The 18,089-nt window shown below is 28.1% G+C and overlaps 2 protein-coding genes across 27 annotated transcripts in view; both read right to left on the bottom strand.

Moving 5' to 3' along the window:
* The window catches only part of Zasp52 (Z band alternatively spliced PDZ-motif protein 52), a 510,804-nt gene that overhangs the window by 358,111 nt on the left and 134,604 nt on the right, over nt 1-18,089 (bottom strand). For all 26 annotated transcript variants that reach the window (XM_075313769.1, XM_075313771.1, XM_075313766.1 and 23 more), the window contains one exon: nt 6,936-7,061. In XM_075313769.1, the coding sequence (XP_075169884.1) occupies nt 6,936-7,046 (111 nt within the window). In that variant the 5' untranslated portion in view covers nt 7,047-7,061. The remainder of the gene's footprint in view (nt 1-6,935; nt 7,062-18,089) is intronic.
* Nucleotides 12,263-13,098, bottom strand: LOC142240034 (uncharacterized). Its single transcript, XM_075311757.1, has 3 exons — nt 12,945-13,098; nt 12,556-12,892; nt 12,263-12,284 (listed from the first exon to the last, which is right to left on the bottom strand). The coding sequence occupies exons 1-3, from the start codon at nt 13,096-13,098 to the stop codon at nt 12,263-12,265; spliced, it is 513 nt and encodes a 170-aa protein (XP_075167872.1).

The following is an 18,089-nucleotide window of genomic DNA, read 5'->3' as shown; positions in this document are numbered from 1 at the left end:
TTAAAACAAAAATGGTCTCGTGAAATTTGCTTATATCAATACCATCAAACTCCGATAATAAAAAAACTAGCAATCAACTTTCGATAGTGCAATCTATTAAACATTTGAAAACTCGGAATTTTTAATTCTGTTTTTCAAATATGAAAAGCTCGGCTTTGAACTATTCGGCTATTGGAAAAGTCGACTCTAAATTTTGACAAAATGTTCCATATAAATAAAATTTTGACAAAATTTTCTATAGAAATAAAATTTTGACAACATTTTCTATAGAAATAAAATTTTGACAAAATTTTCTATAGAAATAACATTTTGAGAAATTTTTCTAGAGAAATAACATTTTGGCAAAATTTTCTATAGAAATAAAATTTTGACAAACTTTTCTATAGAAATACAATTTTGAGAAATTTTTCTAGAGAAATAACATTTTGGCAAAATTTTCTATAGAAATAAAATTTTGACAAAATTTTCTATAGAAATAAAATTTTGACAAAATTTTCTATAGAAACAAAATTTTGAGAAATTTTTATATAAAGGGTGATTCTTTTGAGGTTAGGATTTTCATGCATTAGTATTTGACAGATCACGTGGGATTTCAGACATGGTGTCAAAGAGAAAGATGCTCAGTATGCTTTGACATTTCATCATGAATAGACTTACTAACGAGCCACAACGTCGAATTTTCAGTGAATGGGCCCTAGAAAAGTTGGCAGAAAATCCGCTTTTTTATCGACAAATTTTGTTCAGCGATGAGGCTCATTTCTGGTTGAATGGCTACGTAAATAAGCAAAATTGCCGCATTTGGAGTGAAGAGCAACCAGAAGCCGTTCAAGAACTGCCCATGCATCCCGAAAAATGCACTGTTTGGTGTGGTTTGTACGCTGGTGGAATCATTGGACCGTATTTTTTCAAAGATGCTGTTGGACGCAACGTTACGGTGAATGGCGATCGCTATCGTTCGATGCTAACAAACTTTTTGTTGCCAAAAATGGAAGAACTGAACTTGGTTGACATGTGGTTTCAACAAGATGGCGCTACATGCCACACAGCTCGCGATTCTATGGCCATTTTGAGGGAAAACTTCGGAGAACAATTCATCTCAAGAAATGGACCGGTAAGTTGGCCACCAAGATCATGCGATTTGACGCCTTTAGACTATTTTTTGTGGGGCTACGTCAAGTCTAAAGTCTACAGAAATAAGCCAGCAACTATTCCAGCTTTGGAAGACAACATTTCCGACGAAATTCGGGCTATTCCGGCCGAAATGCTCGAAAAAGTTGCCCAAAATTGGACTTTCCGAATGGACCACCTAAGACGCAGCCGCGGTCAACATTTAAATGAAATTATCTTCAAAAAGTAAATGTCATGGACCAATCTAACGTTTCAAATAAAGAACCGATGAGATTTTGCAAATTTTATGCGTTTTTTTTTTAAAAAGTTATCAAGCTCTTAACAAATCACCCTTTAGAAATAAAATTTTGACAAAATTTTCTATAGAAATAAAATTTTTACAACATTTTCTATAGAAATAAAATTTTGACAAAATTTTCTATAGAAATAAAGTTTTGACAAAATTTTCTATAGAAATAAAATTTTGACAAAATTTTCTATAGAAATAAAATTTTGACAAAATTTTCTATAGAAATAAAATTTTGACAAAATTTTCTATAGAAATAAAATTTTGACAAAGTTTTCTATAGAAATAAAATTTTGACAAAATTTTCTATAGAAATAAAATTTTGACAAAATTTTCTATAGAAATTTTCTATAGAAATAAAATTTTGACAAAATTTTCTATAGAAATAAAATTTTGACAAACTTTTCTATAGAAATACAATTTTGAGAAATTTTTCTGGAGAAATAACATTTTGGCAAAATTTTCTATAGATATAAAATTTTGACAAAATTTTCTATAGAAATAAAATTTTGACAAAACTTTCTATAGAAATAAAATTTTGAGAAATTTTTATATAGAAATAAAATTTTGACGAAATTTTCTATAGAAATAAAATTTTGACAAAATGTTCTATACAAATAAAATTTTGACAAACTTTTCTATAGAAATAAAATTTTGACAAAATTTTCTATAGAAATAAAATTTTGACAAAATTTTCTATAGAAATAAAATTTTGACAAAACTTTCTATAGAAATAAAATTTTGAGAAATTTTTACATAGAAATAAAATTTTGACGAAATTTTCTATAGAAATAAAATTTTGAAAAAATGTTCTATACAAATAAAATTTTGACAAACTTTTCTATAGAAATAAAATTTTGACAAAATTTTCTACGGAAATAAAATTTTGACAACATTTTCTATGGAAATAAAATTTTCTATGGAAAAAAAAAATTTTGACAAAATTCTCTATAGAAATAAAATTTTGACAAAATTTTCTATAGAAATAAAATTTTGAGAAAACTATATCTGTCCATACAGCTCGAAAAATAATTGTATAATTAGATATAATGCATTTGGACGTCAATTGCCTGTTTCATTATCAGGCTAACATGAAATATAATAAGCAACGATGAGCCCGTCGTAAAACTAGGAAAAACACGACTAATGTACGCATTAGAATTGTTGTTGTATCCTGGAAACCAGTTTCTGTTAATTGTCATATGTTGTAGTTGACTGTAGAAACAATAAGCATTGTTCGACTGTTCACCACTTAGGTGATTTCTAACAAATTAGCTTTCTAAAAATAAATTTCGTGTTGTTGCATTACTATGTAACAAAACGAAATAAAAATAAGATTAAGGGACTTGTAAGTTATATGAAAAGATGATGTACAGTGGGAGAAAAGATGATTCAATTTGTAAGAGGAAATTTCCCAAATGTTTTCTCCATAAGGAGTTAGCATAAAGGGCCCAAAATTGAGTTATCTCTCCCAGCCAGATCTATACAAAAGGCTGTGGAAAGGTTCATTCGCCCGAACCGAAACATGTACAGTCCAGGCGTGTATAGATTGGTATCTGGCGTTTTCTTTTCAATGGCTCTACTAACGATGTTCCTTAATCTATATCTGTCCATAAAGCTCGAAAAATAATTGTATAATTAGATATAATGCATTTGGACGTCAATTGCCTGTTTCATTATCAGGCTAACATGAAATATAATTTTGAGAAAACTTTCTATAGAAATAAAATTTTGAGAAATTTTTCAATAGAAATAAAATTTTGACAAAATTTTCTATAGAAATAAAATGTTGACAAAATTTTCTATAGAAATAAAATTTTGACAATATTATCTATAGAAACAAAATTTTGACAAAATTTTCTATAGAAATAAAATTTTGAGAAAATTTTCTATAGAAATAAAATTTTGAGAAAATGTTCTATAGAAATAAAATTTTGAGAAAATGTTCTATAGAAATAAAATTTTGAGAACATTTTCTATAGAAATAAAATTTTGACAACATTTTCTTTAGAAATAAAATTTTGACAACATTTTCTATAGAAATAAAATTTTGACAAAATTTTCTATAGAAATAAAATTTTGACAATATTATCTATAGAAACAAAATTTTGACAAAATTTTCTATAGAAATATAATTTTGACAAAATTTTATATAGAAATACAATTTTGACAAAATTTTCTATAGAAATAAAATTTTGACAAAATTTTCTATAGAAATAAAATTTTGATAAAATTTTCTATAGAAATAAAATGTTGACAAAATTTTCTATGGAAATAAAATTTTGACAAATTTCTCTATAGAAATAAAATTTTGACAAAATTTTCTATGGAAATAAAATTTTGACAAAATTTGCTATAGAAATAAAATGTTGACAAAATTTTCTATAGAAATAAAATTTTGACAAAATTTGCTATAGAAATAAAATTTTGACAAAATTTTCTATAGAAATAAAATTTTGACAAAATTTTCTATAGAAATAAAATTTTGACAAAATTTTCTATAGAAATAATTTTTTAATAAGATTTTTTTGTTTGGTACTCTCTTGGTAATTTTATTCCAAATTGTGGTAGATTATTTTTGGCTCGAGTGGCAACCGTGTATTGGGTTCCACTTTCGTTCAGGATATTACTGATGTACGGGAATGTAATCTGAAGGATATGCTTGCCTTTATCAAGGATTCTGGATGGAAGACCTGGAAAGTCGTTTGGAAACACAAATGTGGCGAAGGAAGCTAGATAATGAAGAGAAAAGAAACCACAACGAGAAATCACAATGGACCAAAATGGTCTAAGTGGAAACCAATTCCCTTTCTATGGATTTCGTGTCATCCTCTGTAAACTAACCTAACCATAGCTTGTACTTGTACAATGTCAAGGAATAATAAAATTGTTTAAAATGACAGTTACCGAAAAAAGAGTTATTCAAAATAACTCCTCTTGTTTGAAAACTCTTGATCAAGTCTTATAGTGGTCAAATTTTGAGGCGATCTAATCATGTCCGTCCGTCTATCCGTTTGTATTAAAAACCCGGTATTTTCATGTGATACCAACTCAATGGTAAACTTAGTTTTATACCCAAAATTCCTTTCCTTCCTATATTAAAATATTTCACTTCACCCTAATACACAATCCATCAAAATTTTAATATGCGAATAAATTTTTCAATTGAATCAACTCGACTTGTTGACTATTCAAATTGAGCTTGAAGAGTATTAAAATCAATGGGCTTTTTGGTAGGATATCGTCACACTCATGCCGCACATACCTACACTCTTAGGCTTGATTTGGCCAAAGTAACACTTTCTACCATAACCACTGGGCCATTGGTCACTCTCAGTGATTGTGTTAATTCCAAAATATAGTCAACATCACACACACACCCATGCTCATACACTACGGATGATTCATAATCAAATTTTACATTGAAATATAGTGACTGGTGAACAATTTAGCAATATAGTGTTGCATTTATCAGAAATGGTGGTTAAGGGATCACTTGGCCATGTGCTTGGGTCATGGATGTGTGAAAATTTGTTTTGGGAAACTCCATGTTATCAGTCATGGTTCCACAACAATGTGTGGGTTGCAGCCAACAATATAATGCAGTTAGTCATTTGAGAGTACGGACTTTTTCTAGCGAACTTAGAATTTTTGACTAATTCAATTCGACAGTATTGGAAAAGTGAACGATGTGCGAGGCTCATATGAGGCAACATATGAATGGAGGAAATAATGGAAAGCGTTCAAGCAAAAAATACAACTTTTGGAAAACGGATGTATCAAACGTTGTTCTTTAAAACTTGCATTATAAATATTTGTTTATTACAATATTTTAATATTTTTTCCAAATTTTAAAGGTTTTAACGATTTTAGCTTGCACCCACAAGGAAAAGTTGTTACTTCTACAAAGAGAGAGAACTTGCTCACAATGGACTTTGGTAGTATGACCTAACACCAAAATAAAATTTTTTACAGATATAATATTTATAGAACATTTTTTTATGAAATTTTGTTTCTATAGAAAATTTTGTCAAAATGTTAATTTTATAGTAAATTGTGTCAAATTTTAAATTTTATAGAAAATTTTTTAAAAATTTTAATTTTATAGAAAGCTTTCTCAAAATTGTATTTTATAGGAAATTTTCTCAAAATTTTATTTCAAAATATAAAATTAAAAAAATATAAAATTTTATCAAAATTTTAATTTTATAGAAAATGTTGACAAAATTTTAATTATATAGAAAATTTTGACAAAATTTTAATTTTATAGAAAATTTTCTCAAAATTGTATTTCAAAATTTTATTACTATAGGAAATTTTCTCAACATTTTATTTCTATAGGAAATTTTCTCAACATATTATTTCTATGGGAAATTTTTTCAAACATTTTGTCAATATTTTATTTTTATAGAAAATTATGTCAAAATTTTAATTTTATAGAAAATTTTAATTTTACAGAAAATTTTATAAAAATTTTAATTTTATAGAAAATTTTCATAAAATTTTAATTTTATAGAAAATTTTCTCCAAATTGTATTTCAAAATTTTATTTCAATAGAAAATTTTCTCAACATATTATTTCTATGGGAAATTTTCTCAAACATTTTGTCAATATTTTATTTTTATATAGAAAATGATGTCAAAATTTTAATTTTATAGAAAATTTTGTCAAAATTTTAATTTATAGAAAATTTTATCAAAATTTTAATTTTATATTGACAAATTAATTTAATTAATTTTGACAAAATTTTAATTTTATAGAAAATTTTCTCAAAATTATATTTCAAAATTTTATTTATATAGGAAGTTTTCTCAACATTTTATTTCTATAGGAAATTTTCTTAACAACTTATTTCTATGAGAAATTTTCTCAAAAACTTAGTCAAAATTTTAATTTTATAGTAAACTTTGTCAAAATTTAAATTTTACAGAAAATTTTGTCAAAATTTATATTTTCTCAAAAACGTTTTATATTAATTTTAATTTTACAGAAAATTTTATCAAAATTTTAATTTTATAGAAAATTTTATCAAAATTTTAATTTTATAGGAAATTTTATCAAAATTTTAATTTTATAGAAAATTTTGTCGAAATTTTAATTTTATAGAAAATTTTCTCAAAATTTTATTTCTATAGGAAATTTTGTCAAAATTTTAATTTTATATAAAATTTTCTCAAAATTGTATTTCAAAATTTTATTTTTATAGGAAATTTTCTCAAAATTTTATTTCTATAGGAAATTTCTTCAACATTTTATTTCTATAGAATATTTTCTCAAAATTTTATTTCTAGAGAACATTTTCTCAAAACTTTAGTTCTGTACAAAATTTTTTCAAAATTTTGTTTTTACAGAAAAAACTTTTCAAACTTTTATTTCTGATTCATGATTACAGCAGACAGACGGACAAGATTATATCATCTTAAAACCTCTTCCTGATCTAGAATATATATAGTATCCCATCATCATCATTTCATGGTGAATTTTAAGAGTTTTCATTATATTGGTGGAAGAAGAACTTACCTTTTGTACAAGAAGAGGTTGGGCAAAATCAGTACCACCTTGAAGACGGAATCCCCAGGGTTGAGCATCGAAGCGGGACAATTTAATTTGCATCATTTGTGGTTGAGCCATTTTTACAGATATTTACTGGAAATATAGAAAAAGAATATAAAACAACGTTAGATTAAATTCAACCACAGAAAAAGAAACTGAAAAGAAAACTTTGTTTGCGTGTTATTTAATTCCTCAAAAAATAAAACTATTTTTTCAGTGTATAGCCTCAATGGTATCATAAAATGGTTTCATATGTAAAGTTGAGTTGAGTTAAATGAGTAAGTGATATGATATTATGTTCTTGCCAATCTGACTGCACTATTTCATTATTTGTCTTTCCCAACTAGGATTATACTTGCCTATTAAATTCTCAACAACAAATACTAGCATAAGTTTCTAACATGTATTACCGCAAAACTTTACAAAATCATCTAATTAGGAACTTAAAATAAAAATCCAAAAACATTTTCGTATAAATCCCTTCTTTTATAGTCTCTTGTTGCTGCATGTTTCAGTTGCTATTCTGGGATATTTGCAATGCAAATTTTAAGCAAAAGTTTATCTAAGTTGTATGGTCGTGTTTTCACACACGATGATTACGAGGACAATACATTTTATAAATGGTTACTGAATCCGAGTTGGTTTCTAGGTGATAGCAAGCTAGGATGGTGATGATACTCGCCAAATAAAAAGTGGCAAAAAAACTTAACCACAGCACACATGCACTGAAGAATATTATCTACAAAGCAGCTATGCAAATAAGAATTTAGTTGGCTAGTAAGTTGTGGTAATACCATAGATTCGGTTGGTCATTCGATTCGGTTGGATCGTCTACCAAATAGCTTGAAATCTTCAAAAGATTGTTGGAATTTGCAGATACAATTGGAATGATATTCTGGAGTATCGAAATTTTGTTGTAATTTTATTTAAGGAATTGGTAACGTTGGATAATATAACCGGAGACAATACAGTATTGGCAGTTTAAAAAGTTGTTGGTCATGTTAGCTTTTCCATTTTTTTGAGGGAAAGTTTCACTAATTTTATTCTATATCAAATTTTCACTTCAAATGAAACCTTTTTCAAACTAAATGATTTCTTTTCAAATACAAGGTATTCTTTTACAAATCAAAGGAATCCTGTTTTAAATCAAATTAAACTTTTAACGTTCAAATGAAACCTTAGAATACCCCCAGAAATTGTAGTTTTTTACTGTTTGCTAGATTGGTAGAATTCTTGATGTTTTGGTAGATTTTGACAAATATAGCTCTCTAACTAAGAGATACTTCACAAATTTTCTAAAGAAATACAATTTTGACAACATTTTCTATAGAAATTAAATATTGACAAAATTTTTTTTAGAAATAAAATCTTCGCAAAATTTTTATAGAAATAAAATGTTGACCAAATTGTCTACAGAAATAAAATTTTGACAAAATTTTCTATAGAAATAAAATAATAAAATTTTAACAAAATTTTCTATAGAAATAAAATTTTGACCAAATTATCTATAGAAATAAAATGTTACACAAGAAATAAGATGTTGACAAAATTTTCTATAGAAATAAAATATTGACAAAATTTTCCATAAAATAAAATTTTGACAAATTTTTCTATATAAATAAAATTTTGACTAAATTGTCTACAGAAATAAAATTTGGACAAAATTTTCTATAGCAATAAAATTTTGACTACATTTTCAATAGAAATAAAATTTGGACAAAATTTTCAGTAGAAATAAAATGTTGACAAAATTTTCTATAGAAATACAATTTGGACAAAGTTTTCTATAAAAATAAATTTTTGAAAAAATTTTCTATAGAAATAACATTTTGACAAAATTTTCTATAAAAATAAATTTTTGACAAAATTTTCTACAGAAATAACATTTTGACAAAATTTTCTATAGAAATAAAATGTTGACCAAATTTTCTATGGAAAAATTATATAAAAATTATATAAATAAAATTTTGACTAAATTGTCTACAGAAATAAAATTTGGACAAAATTTTCTATAGCAATAAAAATTGGACTAAATTTTCGATAGAAATAAAAAGTTGACAAAATTTTCAGTAGAAATACAATTTTGACAAAATTTTCTATAGAAATAACATTTTGACAAAATTTTCTATAGAAATAAAATTTTGAAAAAATTTTCTATAAAAATAAATTGACAAAATTTTCTACAGAAATAAAATTTTGACAAAATTTTTTATAGAAATAAAATTCTGACAAAATTTTCTATAGAAATAAAATTTTGACAAAATTTTTTATAGAAATAAAATTTTGACAAATTTTTCTATAGAAATAAAATTTTGACAAAATTTTCTATAGAAATAAAATTTTGACAAAATTTTCTATAGAAATAAAATGTTGACAAAATTGTCTACAGAAATAAAATTTTGACAAAATTTTCTATAGAAATAAAATTTTGACAAAATTTTCTATAGAAATAAAATTTTGACAAAATTTCTTATATAAATAAAAATTTTACAAAATTTTCTGTAGAAATAAAATTTTGACAATATTTGCTATAAAAATAAAAGTATCACAAATTTTTCTATAGAAATAAAATTTTGACAGAATTTTCTATACAAATAAAATTTTGACAAATTTTCTATAGAAATAAAATTTTGAAAATTTTTCCATAGAAAAAAAATGTTGACAAAATATTCCATAGAAATAAAATTTTGGCAATATATTCCCTAGAAATAAAATCTTGACAAAATTTGTTATAGAAATAAAATTTTGACAACATTTTCTATAGAACAAAAAAAAAATTGATAAAATTTTCTATAGAAAGAAAATGTCGACAGAAAAATGTCTATAGAAATAGAATTTTGACAAAATTTTCTACAGAAATAGAGTTTTGACAAAATTTGCTATAGAAATAAAATTTTGACAAAATTTTCTGTAGAAATAAAATCTTGACACAATTTTCTATAAAAAAAATTGACAAAATATTCCATAGAAATAAAATGTTGGCAATATATTCCCTAGAAATAAAATTTTAACAAAATTGGTTATAGAAAAAAATTTTCTATAGAAATAAAATTTTAACTAAATTTTCAATAGAAATAAAATTTTGACAAAATTTTTAGTAGAAATAAAATTTTGACCAAATTTTCTACAAAAATAAAATTTTTGCAAAATTTTCTATAGAAATAAAAAGTTGACAAAATTTTCAGTAGAAATAGAATTTTGACAAAATTTTCTACAGAAATAGAGTTTTGACAAAATTTTCTATAGAAATAAAATTTTGATAAAATTTTCTATAAAAATAAATTTTTGACAAAATTTGCTATAGAAATAAAATTTTGACAAAATTTTTTATAGAAATACAATTTTGACAAAAAATAAATAAAATTTTCTATAGAAATAAAATTTTGACAAAATTTTTTATAGAAATAAAATTTTGACAAATTTTTCTATAGAAATAAAATTTTGACAAAATTTTCTATAGAAATAAAAAGTTTACAAAATTGCCTACAGAAATAAAATTTGGACAAAATTTTCTATAGAAATAAAATTTTGACTACATTTTCAATAGAAATAAAATTTTGACAAATTTTTCAGTAGCAATAAAATTTTGAGCAAATTTGCTGTAGAAATAAAATTTTGACAAAATTTTCTATAGAAATAAAATTTTGACAAAATTTTCGATAGAAATAAAATTTTGACAAAATTTTCGATGGAAATAAAATTTTGACAAAATTTTCTATAGAAAAAAATTTTCATAAAATCTTCTATAGAAATGAAATGTTGACAAAATTTTTTATAGAAATAAAACTTTGACCAAATTTTCTATAGAAATAAAATTTTGAAAAATTTTCCATAAAAAAAAAATGTTGACGAAATATTCCATAGAAATAAAACGTTGGCAATATATTCCCTAGAAATAAAATTTTGACAAAATTTGTTGTAGAAATTAAATTTTTACTAAATTTTCTATAGAAATAAAATTTTGGCAAAATTTTCTATAAAAATAAATTTTTGACAAAATTTACTACAGAAATAACATTTTGACAAAATTTTCTAGAGAAATAAAATTTTGACAAATTTTTCTATGGAAAAATTATATAAATAAAATTTTGACAAAATACAATTTTGACTTAATTGTCTACAGAAATAAAATTTGGAAAAAATTTTCTATAGCAATAAAATTTTGACTAAATTTTCATTAGAAATAAAATTTTGACAAAATTTTCAGTAGAAATAAAATTTTGACCAAATTTTCTACAGGATTAAATTTTGACAAAATTTTCTATAGAAATAAAATTTTGACATTTTCTATAGAAATAAATTGTTGACAAAATTTTCTATAGAAATAAAATTTTGCCAAAATTTTCTAAAGAAATAAAATTTTGACAAAATATTCTATAGAAATAAAAGTTTGGCAAAATTTACTATAGATATAAATTTTTGACAACATTTTCTACAGAAGTAAAATTTTGGCAAAATTTTCTATAGTAAATAAAATTTTGACAAAATTTGCTACAGAAACAAAATTTCGAAAAAAAAATTCTATAGAAAAAGAAGGTTTGATAAAATTTGTTACAGAAATAAAATTTTTATAAAATTTGTTACAGAAATAAAATTTTGACAAAATTTGTTTTATAAATGTCATACTATCATAGTCCATTGTAGAAGTAGTAACTTTCCCTTGTTGGGGGAATCCAATCCCAGTTTCGATCGAACACCATTTCCGTGGTTTATCCCCATTTCTACAAAATTTCTGAGTGTATCAAACTTCTCTAAACGTAATCGGCTACACGAAGGAGGTCCCTTGTCAGTGAGCTTAACATAGGACTGAATAGTCTAAGTGAGCTTAAAATATTGTAATACCTAACCTAACCGAATACCCGGGTTTTGTTTATAATTTTATATCGATACAATTCTGTAGGTTCCTTTAAAACCTAAAAAAAAAACCATAACCACTCTGCTACACTCCCTAAGCTATCCTCTACCATTTACACAAACTACACTGGCATGTCCTTCCACATAGAAATATCGTACTCTCTAATGGTACGCGTGATTGTGTAGGTTGTGACAACTTTTGTTACATTGTTAATCTCCAACTATTTTAGCATTACGTTTTGGCCAAATCATCTCAGGTACTTTTGCATTTTCTGTGGATTGCCAACAAAATTACAATAATGAAGACTTTATACCGGTGACATGACGCTGGTGGTGGCATTTTTATTGCCACCATTATGCATGTTTGGGTATCCATGTGTATTTTATGGATTTGAAACTTTAAAACTGGGGAAAATGTTTAGAGTGGAGGAGGAGATTTCTTAAGTCATACGCATGTAGTCTCTATAAGGAAGAGTAGATGCTTGTTGTTTTTACTATTATATAATTTGGTTTATTTTTGTTTTCCTTGCAAGTTAAAATGGGAAAATATCGTATCCATATCAACTTTTTTTCCTGCGGAGAACTATATTTCTCGGAGAGACATGTCCAATTTCATCTTCAATCGGTGTTCGCCGCTCTGCCCACAGGCTATATCTATATATGCTCGGCATAGTCTGTGACGTCTTCGTAAATTCAGTTCTCTGTCCTAAATTTCCCCATACGTTGCAAGTACTTTCGAAAGTATCCCTGACCAGAGAGCATCTGAGTCATGTAATACATCACCGCCCCATATAATTGTATGTCAGTTATAAGTCGATGTGTCCATTTGCCCTTTGTCTCGTCCCTCCATCGTTCCAGCCTCTCTTGTCGAATCAAGTCCTTCGCACTTTGTTGTTTAGCCTCGAAGACCGTTTGCCGTTCAATCGCCTGCAGGTCTATTGGAATCGTCCCTGCTATCACTAATGCGGCTTCCCCCGGTAGAGTGCGGTATGCTGAAGTGATTCTCAGAGCTGTTCTGAAAACAGCTTTTTGGTTTAGTTCGTCTCTGTAGGGTCGACCCCAAGATCTCGCTTTAATAGTGGAGTATACCGTTAGTCATCTCCATGAGTATCCTCTTTCTACTTGGAAGAGGTCCTTCTATGTTTACCATCATCCTGATCAGTTGCGACTTAGCAGCCTTTTCCGTATCGTACTCAATCTGCTTGGAGTACGTTATTTTGAGTCCAGTCTTAGTCCCATTTCGTCTTCGTAAATCCAGTACCCCATATGGAGTCATGTAATACCTCACTTCCCCATATCTTGCCTCTCGCCATAATTAAATATATGTCAGCTATAAGTAGGTGTGTCCATCTGGCCTTTGTCTCGTTCCTGCCATCTATCTCTGGTTTCTTGTTGAATGTTCGGTATCATGTCGCACTTTTTTGTTTAGCTCGAAGACTTTTTGCAGATCAATCGCCTGGAAATCTATAGGGATCGTTACTGCTATCACTAATGCGGCTTCCCGATACTGTGCGGTATACTGCCGTTCTCTTTACTGTATTTTTGGTCTAGTTCGTCTCTGTAGTATCTACGCCAAGATCTCGTTTCCATATAGGAGTATACCGTTAGTCATCTTCATGAGTATCCTTCTTCTGCTTGGAAGAGGGCCTGCTCAATCGCGACGTTATCGTAACAGTTTTTTCTGTATAGTACTCTATCTGCTTGGAGTACGTTACTTTTGAGGCAGGTACCTTTTCGTTACGTTAGGTTAGGTATAGTGGCAGCCCGATGTAACAGGCTCACTTAGACTATTCAGTCCATTGTGATACCACATTGGTGAACTTCTCTCTTATCAGTGAGTGCTGCCCGATTCCATGTTAAGCTCAATGACAAGGGACCTCCTTTTTATAGCCGAGTCCGAACGGCGTTCCACATTGCAGTGAAACCACTTAGAGAAGCTTTGAAACACTCAGAAATGTCACCAGCAGTACTGAGGTGGGATAATCCACCGCTGAAAAATTTTTTGGTGTTTAGTCGAAACTGGATTTGAACCCACGACCCTGTGTCTGCAAGTCGGGCATGCTAACCATTGCACCACGAGTCTAACCAGTCTTTTGCGCGGAACATATCATGGTTTACCGAAGATTGCATTGACCTTCTTCAGTATTTCTCGGTTTTATCGCAGCACCTATGCAGCACCTATGTCATAGCCAACAAGGAATGTATTATCTGGCATGGGTGCCTCGTCGTATATTGCGGACCAGAGATCTGGTCTGAGGATTGTGCCTTGTGCGGCACCTGAAATTACCTTCAGTCTTCTTGCGCCCTGTATAGTGCCATATGTCAAAAATTGGTCCTTAAGATAGTCTTTCAATATTCTCGTCAAGTATTTCGCTATGTGAAATATAGACTCTAGGGTGTATATTACGTCTGTCCACAATAGGTTCTTAATATCCAGCGTCGTCAGTAGAATTATAGATGTCGAACAGTTACTGCCCTGTTGTGTCGCCCGGACGGCGTCTGATAAATACATCCTCCAGGGCTCCATGTTTCGATTGTCTCACGGACAGACCTGCAACAGTCCTGATAGCCTCCTGTGTACGACGGTGGGGACGCTTTGTCGCCCTTGCCCCTAACAACTAGTCTTTGTTTGTGGATGACCTAGGCGCATCCGAAAGGCACATTATCATAGAATGGACTCATTCCGGCCGGAGCGAAACAGACACGAAGAGGAAGATGGAAAGAAGTTTGAGGAACCGCAATGGACCAACTATGATCTAAGTGGACACAAATCCGCTAGTTCGGATTCGTGTCATCCTCCATAACCTAACCTAAACTAAACTTGTTCTTTTCACACAGTAGGGAAGACACCTTCTATTAGGCAACTTTTGTACATATCAAGTAGGGTCTCGGGTCGCTTGGTTGCTATTTCTTTAATTACGTCTACGGGTATGCCGTCAGAAACAGGTGCCTTCTTGTCCTTTTGGCTTTATTTTGCAGTTCCTCTATTGGTTGTGAGCGGTTCTGTAGCGCTTTCATCTTCTCTGATTAAGGTTTCCACGGAGGTTCGCATCTCATTCTGGTCATAATTGGCCATCTCGTGCCAATTATTGGCGTAATTAGTTGGTTTCCTAGTGCCCAAGGATTATTGTTTATGTATGTTATACCATACTAAACAATGACATCTATTGCACTTTGTAATTATTTATTTGTAGGGTATCAATCTACTACCCCTTCTAATTTATAAACGTTTTCCTTCGAAATTTCCCTTTTAGGGTACATTCTCATTGACATCATCCAGAAAAATAAATAAAAATGAATGGTATGGGAGATGGCAAATAACTGGCTAAAGTGAAGTGCAAAACCAACAGAAAGAAAAAGGATTTTAATTCACTTTCCAACAATGTATGCTGATAATTGAAGGTATTTCATGCATATACAAACTATGATAATGCACTCACGTTTTAAAGTTATAAAATAAAATTTTAGTGCACATTTAGTTTTGCATGGTCCTTCGCCCACTTATACCCCCACGAAGATTCGTGCCAAACAAACCAAAAAAAAGCGAAATTTTTTTTCAAACATTCTAGGACATATGCATACGCTTACTGGGCTGATTTTGTTCAACGGCAAGTATCTGGACAAGATCCATGCAATTCTAGGCCAAAAAACAAAAACACTACGTAGTTAGGTATATACTATGCGTGCGGATGACTCGTATCTGTGGCGACTGTTTTGTTATCTTTGAGTAACAGTGGCTTAAATTGTTGCTCTAGCAACACCGATAACCCAGTCAGTTTCATCCCGTAGTCACCGTAAATTGTGGCATGACAAAGCCATTGGCGAACCATCTCTACTGTACCATTGCGACCACTGTCAGTGGTGGTAAGGTGAAATCACATATAACAGGGATATAAGGCCTTTATTGGAAGGCATTTTTATTGTGTACTCATATTACTAATATTGGGTAGACGAAAAAGTATTTTTATTATTTCTAATCAAACTTGAAATAATTTTATACCCAGCATCATAGAGTATAACATAAAAAGGTAGAATTCCAAGTTACAGCCCCCATATTAACATTATTCTTGTTTTCTATTAAGATTTTTTTTATTTCAGTTTACTTATTTTTTTTTTTTTTTTTTAAATCTTAAATTTAAATTAAAAAAAAAAGTTATATAATTAAAAAAAAAATTGCGTGACCTTTTCTAATGAGGCCCCTCGTTGTAAGACCTCTCAGAAACAAGGCATTGTATTATCACCACCAGAATTCTTGCCACGCCTGCTAGGCAACAGATAATAAAAAGAGTTTTTTTTGGTTCCTAGCAGGGCTTTAATACATTTTAGCGTTCGCATAAATTGTTTAGCAAATGGCTTAAAAAATCTTTGCTTCGTTGAGGCTATTCTATGAATGGTTGTTATACAAAAACAAAAATCTACAAGCAAAAAAATGTCATTGTCAAATACATAGACCCATGATGCATGTGTACTCGTGCGAATCGCATAGTCTCTAGTACTATTCTTCGTTTTTTTTTACTTAACCTGTTTTTGTCCTTCGACTTAATAGGGTTGAAGTGCATGCTACTGTATTGTGCTGTAAACGAGTGAATCCTAACTACATTAAGTCATTAAAATCTGTCTAATAGGCAAAAAAAAGCTTGCCCGTAGAATTTACTTAACTTCCAGTTCTTAATGTGACCCAACAGGAGTTAGAGCCAAAAGTCGAATGTTACCACAAGGCTGCAACACATGTTGCTGATAATGTTGGAGAGTAGAAATGAAATATTTTCCATAAGCTTGTGCTTATGCATAATAGCGTGGAGATTTCACAATTGCATATAAATACATTAGGGTCTAACGAAAATGATACACAAGTGTATTAAAGAATATTTAAAAGATTTTTTATAGAAATTTTTTCCAAAATGTCTATGGGAAATTTTTTCAAAATGTCAATAGGAAATCTTCTCAATGTTTCATTTCTATAGGAAATTTTGTCAAAATTTCTTTTCTGTAGGAAATTTTGTAGAAATTTCATTTCTATAGGAAGTTTTGTCAAAATTTAATTCCTTTAGGAAATCTTGTCAAAATTGCATTCCTATATAGGATAAAATTTCTTTGCTTTAGGAATTTTTTTTAGGAAATTTTTGAAAAATTTCATTTCTATAGGAAATGTTTGAAAGTTTTCATTTCTATGAGAAATTTTGTCAAAATTTCATTTTTATAGGAATTTTTTGCAAAATGTCTATGGCAAATTTTTGCAAAATGTCTATAGGAAATATTCTCAATATTTCATTTCTATAGGAAATTTTGTCAAAATTTCTTTCAATAGGAAATTTTGTCAAAATTTCATTTCTGTAGGAAATTTTGTAGTAATTTCATTTCTATAAAAAGTTTTGTCAAAATTTAATTCCTTTAGGAAATCTTCAATCAAATTTTCAAAATTTCTTTTCTATAGAACATTTTGTCAACATTTCTATGCCATAGGAAATTTTATCAAAATTTCGTTACTATAGAAAATTTTGCTAAAATTTATTTGCTGTTGGAAATTTTGTCAAAATTTCTTTGCTATAGAAAATTTTTATCAAAATTTCTGTGCTATTGGACGATTTTATCAAAATTTCTTTGCTATAGGAAATTTTGTCAAAATTTCAATGCTATGGGAAATTTTGTCCAAATTTCTTTGCTATATAAAATTTTGTCAAAATTTCTTTGCTTTATAATATTTTCGCACAATTTCTTTGTAATGGGAAATTTTGCTAAAATTTCTTTGCTATGGGAAATTTTGTTAAAATGTCTTTACTATAGAAAATTTTGTTAAAATTTCTTTACTATAGGAAATTTTGTCAAGATTTCCTTACTATAGAAAATTTTGTTAAAATTTCTTTGCTATTGAAAATTTTTATCAAAATTTCTTTGTTATTGGAAATTTTGTCAAAATTTCTTTGCTGTAGGAAATTTTGTAAAAATTTCTTTGCTTTATAATATTTTCTCACAATTTCTTTGTAATGGGAAATTTTGCTAAAATTTCTTTGCTATGGGAAATTTTGTTAAAATGTCTTTACTATAGAAAATTTTGTCAAAATGTCTTTGCTATACAAAATTTTGAGAGAATTTCGTTGCTATAGGAAATTTTGTCAAAATTTCTTTGCTATGGGAAGTTTTGTCTAAATTTCTTTGCTATAGGTAATTTTGTTAAAATTTCTTTGCTATAGGTAATTTTGTTAAAATTTCTTTGCTATAGAAAATTTTGTCAAGATTTCCCTACTATAGAAAATTTTGTTAAAATTT

The sequence above is a fragment of the Haematobia irritans genome, chromosome 5 (assembly GCF_050003625.1).
Source record: "Haematobia irritans isolate KBUSLIRL chromosome 5, ASM5000362v1, whole genome shotgun sequence".
Lineage (NCBI taxonomy): Eukaryota > Metazoa > Arthropoda > Insecta > Diptera > Muscidae > Haematobia > Haematobia irritans.
Note: the sequence above shows the minus strand (reverse complement) of the source record. Positions and strands in the feature narration are given on the sequence as shown.

Excerpts from the sequence above, each read along its gene's own strand:
- LOC142240034 (XM_075311757.1), bottom strand. The coding sequence starts at position 13,098 with ATGACTCCATATGGGGTACTGGATTTACGAAGACGAAATGGGACTAAG. Across the intron at positions 12,893-12,944 it reads CATAGAAGGACCTCTTCCAA|CGAGATCTTGGGGTCGACCC; the intron begins GTAGAAAGAGGA and ends CCACTATTAAAG. Across the intron at positions 12,285-12,555 it reads GGTCAGGGATACTTTCGAAA|AGACTACATGCGTATGACTT; the intron begins GTACTTGCAACG and ends TCTTCCTTATAG.